Source organism: Zootoca vivipara, chromosome 14 (assembly GCF_965207765.1).
Source record: "Zootoca vivipara chromosome 14, rZooViv2.hap1.1, whole genome shotgun sequence".
Lineage (NCBI taxonomy): Eukaryota > Metazoa > Chordata > Lepidosauria > Squamata > Lacertidae > Zootoca > Zootoca vivipara.
In genome coordinates, this window is record NC_142597.1 from 16,736,857 (window position 1) to 16,749,266 (window position 12,410).

Below are 12,410 nucleotides of genomic sequence, written 5' to 3' on the forward strand. Positions count from 1 at the left end.
CAAGCGTGTGGTTTAGGTGGGGCTCCGGGAGGCACAGCACAGCCCTCCACCCCTGCACTCACTTGGAATAGCCACATGACCCTTTGCCCCTGATGTTCCCTTGGCCTTCATAACCATGGGGTTGTTGGGGGTTGAGTACCCCCAGCTCCCAGTCTAGGGATATTACGTCTGGGGTGGGGGAGCCTCTGCTGTTGCGCCGTGGTTTGGAATTCCTGCAGCTCCTTGCAAAATGTGAAATGTCAGGCCCTCCTTTGGGTGCCTCCTCCATGAGAGGTCTGGAGGGTGGCAACACGAGAATGGGCCTTTTCTGCTGTAGCCCCCGTCTGTGGAATGTTTTCCCCCAGGAAGTTCACCTGGTGTCTTCATTATACACCTTTAGGCGCATGGCAAAAACATTGCCTTGGCCGATTGACATCCAGTGTCCTTTTAAAATGTCTTGAGGAGGGTGGCGTTATTGGGTTGTTTTTGTTTTTATGATGTATTTTGTGTTTTTATATTGTGAGCTTATGTTGCAACCACCCTGAGACCTGTGGGTATAGAAATTTAATATGCAAATTTATACAAATTTAATTAATGATGATGATGATGTCTCAGCTGCCAATGCAGAACTTGGTGACTTGAGTCCAGAGAATTTGATTTCGGGGGAAAGTTTCCCGCCCACAGAAGTTGAGCATGGCTCATAGGCAACATGTGTGGGGTTAGGGAGCTGCAGTAGTTGCAGGAGCAGTGGGGTGGAAGCAGGAGCAGTGGAGGGGCAAGAGCTAACCCAGCCCACCTTGCCTTTCTCTCCACAGAGGCCCAGAGCCTTCTGAACGGCAACCAAGATACGGCGAAGGCTTCCCGGCACAGCCACAGCGCCCTGGTCAGCTCCATCGAGCGAGACTTGCAGGATATCATGGACTCCCTGGTGCTGGAGGAGGAAGGCAGCACCCCCAGGCAGCACCCCAGCAGCCGCGGCAATGCTCCGTCGCCAGATTCCTCCGTCGTGAATGGCAGGGGCGGGCGCTACCTGCTGTCCCCTCCCCAGAGCCCTGGCGCCATGTCTGTGGGATCCAGCTACGAAAACACCTCCCCGCCCTTCTCTCCCCTCTCCTCTCCCGCAAGCAGCAGCAGCTGTGCCAGCCACTCGCCTGGCACCCAGGACCAGGGCCCTGCCCTGCCTCCGGTGGTGCCCGTTCGCTCTTCTAGTTTCAACCACACCATGCTGACTCCTCACGGCGGGGCCAGCCTGGACCTGCCGAGCAGCACCGGAGGCCCGAACCCAACACGGGGGCCGGGGAGCCCGCGGATGGCTCGGAGGGCCACACAGGAGAGTCCCCGGAGTCCCACGCCCAGCCGCAGGGCCCGGCCCTCAGGGGAGAACCCCCGCCCGGGCCCACGCAGCTCCCCTCCACCTGCATTGCCTGCCAGCCTGAGCGAGAGCCTGCCGGGCAGCCCTCGGGTACAGCCACCCACCAGCCCACGCCTGGCCCCCAAATTCCAGTCACCCTCCACCCCACGGACCAAGGCCACGGCTCTGCAGGAGAGGCCTCCCAGCCCTTTCCGGGAAGCGCGGGACACGCCTGCTGGCACCTCCCGCCAAGGGCTGGGCAAAGGCTTCCCACCAGCTGAGCCTGCGGGATTTGTGCCTCTCAGCCAGTCGAGCCGGGCCCTGCAGCCCCCCGAGAGCCCCCGACTCAGCCGGCGGCCTCTGGAGAGCATGCGGGAACTGCCTCCTCTCAGCCCCGCCTTGTCCCGCCGGGCAGTGTCGCCAGCCCCTCACGGCGGCCCCCCAGTGCAGGCTAAGGCTGGTGAGCCCCCCTGTGGCTGGAGGAGGGAGCCTCTTGAGGACCTTACGTCTGCCTCTTTCTCCTGTCTGCGGGGACGCAGCCCCTCGCCCACCCTGCTCTCCAGGGAGCCTGGCCAACGCAAGCCCAGCTACGCAACCGGCCTGAGCCCCGCCTACAGCCTGGGCTCCCTGACCTCGGCCTCGCCACGCCAGAGCCCCCGCCTGCACCGGAAGTTGTCTGGGGGGCTGGAGCTGACGCCAGGGCCCCTGCGGGAGCGCAAGCACAGCATCTCAGAGCTCAGCGGCGACGAGGGGGAGCTGAGGGAATACCATCGGTGGCAGCGCCAGGAGCGCCTCCGGGAACAGGAGATGGAGCGGCTGGTGAGTGCGGCACCTGCTCAGGCAGCAGGCACAAGGACCTCTGTAATGACGGGGGGGTCCGCCGGTGCCTCTGAGGTGGGTGGGCTGCGCAGTGTTAGGACTTAGCCAGGCACCAGGCATGTTTTGCGACTTGCGCAGGACCTATTGCAAGCAGGTGGAGGTCTCCAGATGCAAGGCTGGCGACTGACATCACCATCTGTCTGACTTCTCCAGCTTTCTTGAGCATCTAGGCAGAAGAGCTTGTATACTGCATTTCTATTCCACATTTTTTCCCTCTAAGGAATACATGGTTCAACCCCCCCCCTCAGTTAATTCCTACAACAACTCTGTGAGGTAGGTTAAGAGGCTGTGACTTGACTGACTCCAGGGTCACCCAGTGAGCTTCATGACTGAGCGGGGATTTGAACCCTGATCTCCCAGGTCTTAGTCTGAAACTCTAACCATTAGACCACACTGGCTTCCTACAGTACTTCTGCTAGTGGGCAGCAGAATTAAGTAGGTAAATAAATAAAGAAGGGGAAGGCAAAATGACCCTTAGAGAATGTTCTGAAACATTTTTCGTATTGTATTTGATGTTCTAGTGTGTTGTAAACCGCTTTCAGATTTATTTTTTCTTTAAAATATAAAGCGGTAGAGAAATTAAATGAATAGTATTAATATATTTTTTTAAAAAAACACCACCGTTGTGGCAGTGGTGACCTAGGTTTAAGGTGCCGTTTGGTGATTAGCTTGTATATCTGAGTTTCTAACACTGTAGATGTGGAATGAATGTGTGGATCCTGGGCAGGCCGAAGGAATAACCGTTCCCCAGAGAGAAGGGAAGGCTGGGGGCTGCCCTGCCAGGAGTGTTCGGGGTCTTAAGCTTAAATACATGCATTTCCTTGCAACCAACAACTAGGTGTGCTAATTGTTTGAGGAGGATGGGGGTGGAAGTCAATGATATTTCTGGAATTTCCAGCTTTGCACATGCCAAGCCTTGAGCTGCAGTTACCAAGGGGGTGTTATCAAGGGGTGGGCAAAATCAGCCTATGTGTCAGGCAGGTAGCAAGGTGGTGGCAGAAATAGCTGCGTGGAACAGTTTCTGAATAAAAGAACAGGGGAGTCAGACCCCTTTGCAAGAGTGTCTGCCTGGGGAAGTGAGGCAGGAATGTTTGGGTTGTGGTCCCCTGCAGATGGACAACAAGCTTCTTCCCCCAAGGCACACTTGGCTCTGGGATGAGGGGTGAGGTGGAGCTGCAAATGGGAGGGCTTGTAACCCCCAGGCCTGAAACAGTGCATTCTCTGGGATTTCCCCATGCAGCCCAGACTGAGCATGCTCCGTTCCTCTTCTCAGCCTGGCCTGGCATTTGTCGCTTTGTTTTATGCTCCGCCTGCCTGGAGTTAACTCTTGCAGCTCCTATCTGGTGATAAGCACCTCCTAACCAAACGTTTGGATGTTGCCCAGATCCCATCACGGGCCCCAGTGCTCCCCGGGAACGGCACAGAAGGGGCCCAAAATGCACTCTGATGGAAGAAAGCATTTCTTCACGCAGAGCGCAGTTAAACTATGGAACTCCCTCCCCCAGGAGGCAATGATAGTCACCAACCTAGATGGATTTAAAAGAGGATTAGACAAATTCGTGGTTACGAATCGCTACTAGCCATGACGGCTGTGCTCCGCCACCACAGTTGGAAGAAGCAGTGCTTCTTTCTAAATGCCAGTTGCTGGAAACGGCAGGAGGAAAGAGCGCTCTTGTGTTCGAATTCTGCTGACGGATTCGCAGGCATCTGGTTGGCCGCTGTGAGAACAGGATACTCCATTGGCTGGATCCAGCAAGGCTCTTCTTAGCCCTTAACTGTTGACTCTGGGTGGGACCCTCCCTGGCAGAGCTAACACCAGGGCGGGGTGCTTTGTGTGCCCAGCCTCTCAGCCCAGCTGCACCACACAGCTCCTAGCCAGAGTAACTCTGCAGCCTTTTTGCCCAGCTGTGCCTGGGTCTCAGGACTGGCTGTGTGTCTGCCTGGCTCAGACTGGTGGAGTGTGCCACCTTGGGCTGCTGTGCTAGCCCCCACCCACCCCCCAGCTGCACCCTGCAGGCTGCCTGTTGTCTCGCCAGTGGCTGGGCACTGACTCACAACTGCTTGTTTGCACAGCTTGTGTGATTCACAGAGGAGAAATAAGCTGGCAGGAAGGAGGGGGGGGGGAGAGAGAGGCTGTTGCTGCTGGGCCCGCACCCTGCCATTAGCCTGGTCACGTGCCGGGGTAAGCGGAGAGCGTTTTTTGGTTCTCGACTTCGTTGAGGGAGGCTGGAGGTGTTTGTGTTCCTTTCCTGTGAGAGGCCTGGAGGGATGTTTCTGTGAGATGTTGATGAGAGTCACTCTGGACTTGACTGTGAGTACCGTAAGCCTGTGTGCATTTTGCACGCTGCTTTCCTCTCCATCCCACTTGGCACTCTGCACAGCCGAAGCAGTGGCATGGGTGGGGATTGATTGGGGGCTTTGTAGAAGTGGGAGTCTGGGAGAGATGAGCGTTGGGGGTTGCCCACGAAAGCCTGCCTGCTCTAGTCCTGGTGAAGCTTAGCTTGGCACAGGATCCTGTGTGTTCCCCCCACTGCCCAGTTGGGCTACATACAAGCTAAAATGGGGGGCGCTCTCCTTAGCAGTGGGACTAGGGAGACTTGGATTTCACTGTGTCCTGGAGGGAAAGTGGCAAAGCTTCTCCTTAGCAGTTTCTGGTATCCCTGCAGCCTCTCTTTCTCCTCCCCCCCCCTTGCCCCCACCCACAATGCCTCTTCTGTCTTTCATTGGTTAGCAGCTGACCTGGACACCCGTGCAGGAGTGAAAAGGTGCATAGGCAAGTGAGGCCCTTCTCCCAGTGGGGTGGGTGAGGCCCAAGGGTGCCAAGCTCCTCCAGCCTGCTGGTGGCTGCCTCCTTCTCTCTCTGCCAGTTCTAAAGGGCACCTGTTGTAGGCCCAGCTTTGAGTCAAGGTGCATCAGGCTCCTCAAGGGGACATACTCTGAAAGCACACCTGTGGAGCCTTCAGAACCCTATGATGTGGCTCCTTGCATGAGAGCAGGAAAAAGCTGTGCAGGCAGATCCATAGGGAAGTTTCCTGAGCCCCCCCTGCTCTGACCATCTTCCTGCTTGGGGAGGCTCTTTCAAATTCCTTGGGCACCTGTTTTAGGTAGCTGGTGGCTTTATTGTTTCATTCGCTGAATCAGATGTTTGCTTGCTTGAAAGTATTTTATATACCTTCAGTCTGCACCATATAGCACAACAGTATACAATTTTTATATATATGATCATTATATATCACATATAAATATATATGATCATTAAAATGACTGGCTGCTCAAGAAAACAGGGTCTGTTGGCATAAAAAGATTTTCACGAGGCACCTGAAAGTAAAAAGTAAAGGTGCCTGTATGGGAGCAGCAGCGACACGTAATACCCAACTGCTGGGGGAGGCCAGTCGGGCATCTGTAATCTGTAGCATGGGGGGGGGGCAAGGGCACAGATAGCTGCTACCACTTCTCTGAAAGATCTCTGTGGTAGGGATTAGATAGAAGGGCTCATAAAGGTAAAGGTAAAGGGACTCCTGACCATTAGGTCCAGTCGTGACCGACTCTGGGGTTGCACGCTCATCTCGCATTATTGGCCGAGGGAGCCGGCGTATAGCTTCCAGGTCATGTAGCCAGCATGACAAAGCCGCTTCTGGCAAACCAGAGCAGCACACGGAAACACCGTTTACCTTCCCGCTGTAGCGGTTCCTATTTATCTACTTGCATTTTGACATGCTTTCGAACTGCTAGGTTGGCAGGAGCTGGAACTGAATAACGGGAGCTCACCCCGTCACAGGGATTCGAACCGCCGACCTTCTGATCAGCAAGCCCTAGGCTCAGTGGTTTAACCACAGCGCCACCTGGGTCCCTGTAGAAGGGCTCATACAAGCCTTAAATTTCAAATTGCATTTATACCAGATAAATATTGTAAGCTGCTGTGTGAAGGCTTTCAATAAATAAAAACCTCCAATGGCTAGCTGCAGCAGTTGGGCCAGACCCGAGTGGTTCCACCTAGTCTACCCTATTCTTTTCCACGGTAACCCCACCCCCAGGAAACAGCATTTAAAATCCCCCAGGTGCCAGGTGCGTTTTGCTACTGGCGCGAGTCCAATTGCGAGATTTCTGGGCGCCAGGTTGGCTGCTGCAGTTTTCAAAACCTCGGTCTTGGTTAATACCATTTCCATTTCCGCTGTGTGTGTTTCTCTTGCTTGCATACTGGGACAAGTGAATGGAGTAAGCTACAGTCAAGCAACGTAGTTGAGATCATAGAATCATAGAGCTGTAGCGCTGGAAACGACCCCCAAGGTGAATAGACGTTGTGGCGACCGTAACCTAGATTTAAGGTGCCGTTCAGCACCTAGCTTAAATATCTGAGTTTATGCCCACCAGAAGGACAGAAGGACCACGGCTCTCCCCTTTCTGTCTGTAGTATTTCTGCCCCACCCTCTCTGCCTTCCAGAGGATCCCAGGGCAGAATTTCATTGGCCTTGAGTTTCCAGCCACACTCAGTTTCATGAGATGACACCCCAGTCCTTGTGTTATGGAGGGAGAGGGAAGCCTCTCTCTCTGGGTGTGTTTCTCCTCCCCTTCTGCTGCAATGCACATAGGAGCTCCAAGACCTTCCTGGCAGATATTGTCTCAGGCTAGCTGGAGTCCATGCTTGCAAAATGCCCTTGGGTCTTCTTTGCTCACGCACCAAAATGTCCTTCGCCAGCTTTGGTCTGTGCTTACGGAAGCAGCTGCGCGATAAGACACAGAACAGGTTGGACTAAAACACGAAATGCCACGTTCTCACTTTTCCCTTGTGAAAAGGCTGGGGAAATCCGGTGGTTAGGGAACTGGCCGACCACAAGAGCCAAGAGGTTGGAGGGAGCCTGGGTGGGGAGGGGTCAGCTGTGGCTCCTGCCAGAGCACCGAAAGTCTTGGGATGCCGATACTGACAGCGTTCCTTTCACCCCTCTGCCCTTTGCTTAGGAGCGGCAGCGACTGGAGACCATCCTGAGCCTGTGTGCCGAGTACACTCACAGCGATGGCGATCCAGGCCAGGAGCACAACACCTTCCCCAGCGCTGCTGCCGAGGGTGCTGGCCAGCTGGGAAGGAGGCCCTCCAAGGGCTCCATCAATCTTGGACGAGCGAAGGAGCAGCTGGTGGGAACCCTGGGCCTGCGGGAGAGGGAGAGCTTGGAGCGCTCGGATGAGGACCACCTGAAGGAGGAAAGCAGCAGCACTGAGAGTGCCGGCCAGGAGGTGAGAGGGCCATGCTTGGTGTTGGGAGGATGAGGAGGAGCATCAGGGACTGCCCTGGGTGGAGTGCTCCTTTGCTCCCCGAACCGGCACCTTCCACCCGTTTTTTGGAATACAGCTGCCATCTTCCCTGACCAATCACCAGGCTGGCTGGGGCTGATGGGAGTTGGAGTCCCGCAACAGATTGGGGGCAGCTGACTTGGCAGGTAACCTTGGTAGGCTCAGAGAGAAGAGAGTGGCTTGTGCGTTCCTCCATCTCCTTGGGGAGAAGAGTTCTATGCCTGTCCCACCCCCAGTGTGCCTGGGAGACCTCTGGCTAGCAGAGTTCATGGCTGGTGTTGTGGTATGAATTTATTTCTAGCCCACCTGTTTGTTGCACAGGGAGCACCTATTAAACATAACACATGGAACCAAGAGAATTAGAAGCAAGCTTCAGCAGATCCAGTTTATTAGAGCTATTGCAATAGGACAGCCTCTCAGCAGAACTGCTAGCTAGGAGAAATAAATAAATAAAATGTCCAGTAGCACCTTAGAGACCAACTAAGTATGTTCTGGTATGAGCTTTCGTGTGCATGCAGACTTCTTCACACACACCATCATGGCTACCTACCTGATGCTAGTTAGGAGGACGGCCCAGAGCAAATTTGTAACAAAGCTTATATAGGATTTCAAGCACAGCAGACAAGGAGTCATAAACATCAATCATTCTTCTACATACCTCAAGAAAGGTTACAAGTCATGGGATATGGAGATACTTGACCTCACACTGGTAATCACCTTTCCTGGGGCGTCCGAAACCATTTAGTCCTAACTATTCTGTGGGGGCTGCTGACATTCCTTTCCCATGCCTGTCCCTGGAACCTCCCAAGGAGATGCCAGTGCTAACTCACAACAGACATAGGAAAACATCTTGCCGTTTGTGCCACTTTCAGGGTAAGATAGGAGAGATGGAATGCAGCCTAGGAATGAGGCATGAGAGTCACAAAATGCAGACATGCGGGAATCATTCACGGATGCATTCTAGCCAAAGGTTAAATGCAGTTAATATTGAAACATGATTAAAATAAAAAATATACACCTGGGGGTCACTGATTTTTTTCATTAATCCCCCCTTTGATTATAACCTTTCCAAGGTTTATAATCCCACTTTATCAAAGTCGTTAATCTAACAAGACATAGTCCCTCTTGGACATATTTACCAGACTATTAGCATTGAACACCACAACAGAGCAATATAATACAAAGAATGACTGAGGGGAAAATTAATTACCCCCCTTTCAAGGTTTCCTTTGATGAAACTAGTCTGAGGATACCAATATGACAATCCTTTATGTTGTTCTTATTAAATTCTCTATTGTTTCAAAGACCTGAGAGAAGCATTCTCTCCCTTTTTCTTTAAACGTGTCGGCTTATGCTTTACATGCAGCAGGAAGGCCTAGTCCTCAAGGACACACCAAGTTTTCTTGCATCAGCTTTCTTTTGTGCCCGGTGTCAAATAAGCCTTCTAATTAGGCTACCCTCTTTGCTGATTTCCCAAACCTTCCGCAGCACGAAGAGCCACCCAGCGCCAAAGCCAGCCGGGAGGCGGCTCTGTTGGAGGAAGAGCGCACCCGTGTCCTGGCCAGCGTCGATCAGCTGAAGAGCCGAGCTAAGGAGCTGGAGCAGCAGCTGCAGGAAACAGCCCGAGAGGTTAGGCAGGGATGAGGGCAAAGGGTAGGGCTCCTTCCTCTTGGCTGAACCCCGTTTGGTCATGCTGATGGGCAGGGCACACCCCAGGAGGGGCCCAGTCCTAGACTTCATTCATCAATGAAGAGTTGCTGGAGTTCAGGGAGGCCTCTAACTCACCCCCACCTCCCGATGGCTCCTCCTGCAGAGAGAGGCCTGGAGGTGGTCGCTGAGTCTTAGCATGATGGGGCTCCTTGTCTCTTGCCCAGGCGGAGATGGAGCGGGCCCTCCTGCAAGGCGAGCGGGAGGCTGAGCTGATCCAGCTGCAGCAGGAGCAGAAGGCAGTGAAGCAGTTGCAGGAGCGCATGTCTGGTCTGGACGCCGCCATCCACCGGGACAAGGTAAATGGCTGGCACCCGAGGCCTTTTGGCTGCCCCACTGCCACCTGCCCACCCTTCTTCTTTGGGGAGGTGCAACCAAGCCAGATGTGGCCCTCGGCTTGGGCTGGCCCCGCTCCGCCCAGCTTGGCTGCTCTGTTCCTTACCCCATCCCCAAGGATGCTACACCGAGGGGACCTGGGTTCCAAAAGGTGCCCTGGCACTTTCCCTCGCATCTCTGCTGGGTTTTCAAGCCGAGGTGACTCGCTCGGGAGCTGAACTTGGGGCGGTTCCGCTTGGTGCTTCGTGGTAAGCTGGAAAACTGCTTGGGGGGCTCCGGAGGGGAGCCCTCTCTTTCCAAGCTTTGGTGTCTGAGGTATCTCTTCTCAAGCTAGGCAGTGCTGTTTGCATCCACCTCCCTGGCGCTGCTCAAGGCTGGGCTCTTCCTTGCCCCAATTCATCTTTCCAGACCAGAGGCATTAAGAAGAAGTTTGACTGCGAGACAGGGAGCTCCAGACCAGCACCTTGGCTGGCTGGGGATGGAAGCAAGTTGCCCCTGGGACCCGATTCCCACCATGCCAATGGACTCCCTTGCATTTAGCCTCCCAGGTGCTTGTTTGGGGGCTGCCGATTCCCAGCCTTTCTCAAACCTTTGCTCCCGCAGGGAGCCCGAGGGACGCACACACCTTGCGAAGTGCTGCCACTAACCCCCCCGCCTCGCACTAACCAGCTCTAACCCTCTCTCCGTTCTCTCTCTGTCTCTCTTTCTCTCTCTGACTCTGATTGCTTGGATGCCTGCCTGCCTGCATCTTGCTGGTGGGCCACCCTAACTGAGACAGTGAGGCGGAGCATGGCTGAAGCCCAAAAGACAGGAGGAGGAGGAGGAGGGAGGGTCTATTGCATGTGTACAAACATCCCACCCGACCGGAGGCTGCCTGGCAGGGGCACGGCTCCAGGGCCTAGTCTTGGCACCTCCTGGGGATCTGTGGGGGCTTGGGTGCCTTGAAGGAGCTCTGCAGTGCCCTCCCTCTCCCCCATGTGGGTGCCCATCCCAGCTGCTCGCCAACAGGCAGGGTGCTCCAGCCTCTTCAGCACTTCAGTCTAGCTGCGGGAAAACTTGCAGGTTTGTTAAGGAAACGGATTTGGATGCACAACTGCTGATGCCGTTGAAGGCGGGCTCAGGGCTCGCTGTTCTGTTTCCCAGTGTGTAGGCCTCCCCAGCTTTGGATTATTCCTTAAGGACAGTGGAGAACCACCCAGTCTACTGCTGGCACACTAAGTTCACTATAAAAACTCAGGGCGACGTGGAGTCTTTGAGGGCTGTGCAAGTGATCTCATTTCACAGGGTCGTGAGGGCCAAAGCCAGGGGGGGGGATCAATACTGCACAGGGCAGTCTGTGTGGATGGGGTGGCAAGGCAGGATGCCTAGGCCAGGTGACTCAGAACTGAAAAGCGGCAGCTGACACTCACACCCACCCACCCACCTTGAGATTCTGCCCCAAGGAAAACTGGATGATACATTCTATTGTTTTTTATTTTGCCTCGCCTATTCTGCTGACTGCCCCTCTGCAGGGCACTTGAGGCCCCCTGACCCCCTTCACCTAGTCACCTTTCAAGCCTCTACATCACAAGCGTCAGAAACCTCCTTTCCTTTCCTCCACCTTGTGCCCAGAGCTGAAGTCTGTGCCCCAGGGCAGATGAGGCTGCATTGGCAGAGCAGCCCAAGCCCCAAAGGGCTGCCATTCTGCCCCGAGGAAAGCTCAGTTCTGCAATTTGTATAAATTGCACACATGTGCACCTTTTCTTTCATCCTGTATAATTTATTAGTCCACATTTGCTATTTCTCAAAACCAATTCTGGGTTTTCTGCTTAGGGGAGGGGCCTGGAAGCCCCATAGGCCCCAATCCCTTGGGAATCTGCACCACCCTCTCTCTCCCCCTTGACTACGGAGGCTTTGGCTGGTGTTCCCCAAACCACATCCAGCTTATGAATCTATCTGCAGTCATAAGGGGATAGGAACCTTTTTAAAAAAACACGGCTCCTAAATATAAGCTAAGGTTGTCCCTTGTGTGCCCCTGCCACATTCTGTGAAGTCAGATCCGGCATGCAGCCTTGGCCACGGGGGGCAAGGGACTTGCTGCCCCCAGTGTGGGCCTGGTGCCTCTCTCCTGCTGCCCACTCACTCACAGACATGTACCCCCAAAGTGCCCAGAGCCCCCAGGAAATGGTGCTGCACTAACTCCAGAAAGGTGTGAGCCTAGTTTTGTGTCTCAAACATAGCAAAGCTTGTGTGACATGAGTCATGGCTGGGATGGGGCTGAAGGGAGGGTGTGTGTCTCATCCTGAAAATGCCCATTTCCCGGACTCCTGAGTATCTCTAGAGAGCTTTGCGACAGCTGACATGGCGGACTCTTCTGGGCAGGCCAGTAATTGGCCGGGGAGGACTTGTGGGTGGCCAAGCCTGCCCTTTGGGTACATGGGTGACTTTGAGACGCAAGACTGAGGTTCCCAGTAGCTGCCTGGTAACCCTGTTAGAGTTTGAGCCCCCTTGCTAACCTCCTGCCCCCTTGCTTTGCATGGCCTGCTCTTGAGAAGTGTGTTTTCTCTCTCTCTCTCTTTCTCTCTCTTTTCCCGTGTGTGTTGTTTTCTCCCGGATTCAGGAGAGGGCAAAGGTTGATGCTGAAAGGAAGGAACTTGAGCGACTGCGGGCACTATACTCTGAGCTCAAGCACCAGCTTGATAACTGCCCTGAGTCAATGAGGGAGCAGTTGCAGGACCAGATGCAAAGGGTCAGTGTCTCCTCCCTTGCCCCCCACCATCTCCCCGCCTGCAGCCGGGGTCAGCGCCTGGCTGAGGGTAAGCATGGCAAGCTGGCTTGGGTTGGTGGGGCACAACTCGGCAGGGCCTGGCACCCTGGCCGCCTTGGCAGCTCT

The 12,410-nt window shown here is 54.6% G+C and overlaps 1 protein-coding gene across 15 annotated transcripts in view; it reads left to right on the forward strand.

Annotated features, from left to right (window-relative positions):
* The window catches only part of PHLDB1 (pleckstrin homology like domain family B member 1), a 41,915-nt gene that overhangs the window by 17,514 nt on the left and 11,991 nt on the right, over positions 1-12,410 (forward strand). For 10 of the 15 annotated variants that reach the window (XM_088657654.1, XM_088657655.1, XM_060268370.2 and 7 more), the window contains 5 exons: positions 795-2,149; positions 7,166-7,438; positions 8,984-9,124; positions 9,370-9,501; positions 12,138-12,266. In XM_088657654.1, coding sequence (XP_088513780.1) covers positions 795-2,149; positions 7,166-7,438; positions 8,984-9,124; positions 9,370-9,501; positions 12,138-12,266 — 2,030 coding nt within the window. The remainder of the gene's footprint in view (positions 1-794; positions 2,150-7,165; positions 7,439-8,983; positions 9,125-9,369; positions 9,502-12,137; positions 12,267-12,410) is intronic. The other 5 variants (XM_088657657.1, XM_088657662.1, XM_088657663.1 and 2 more) reach the window with 1 other exon arrangement.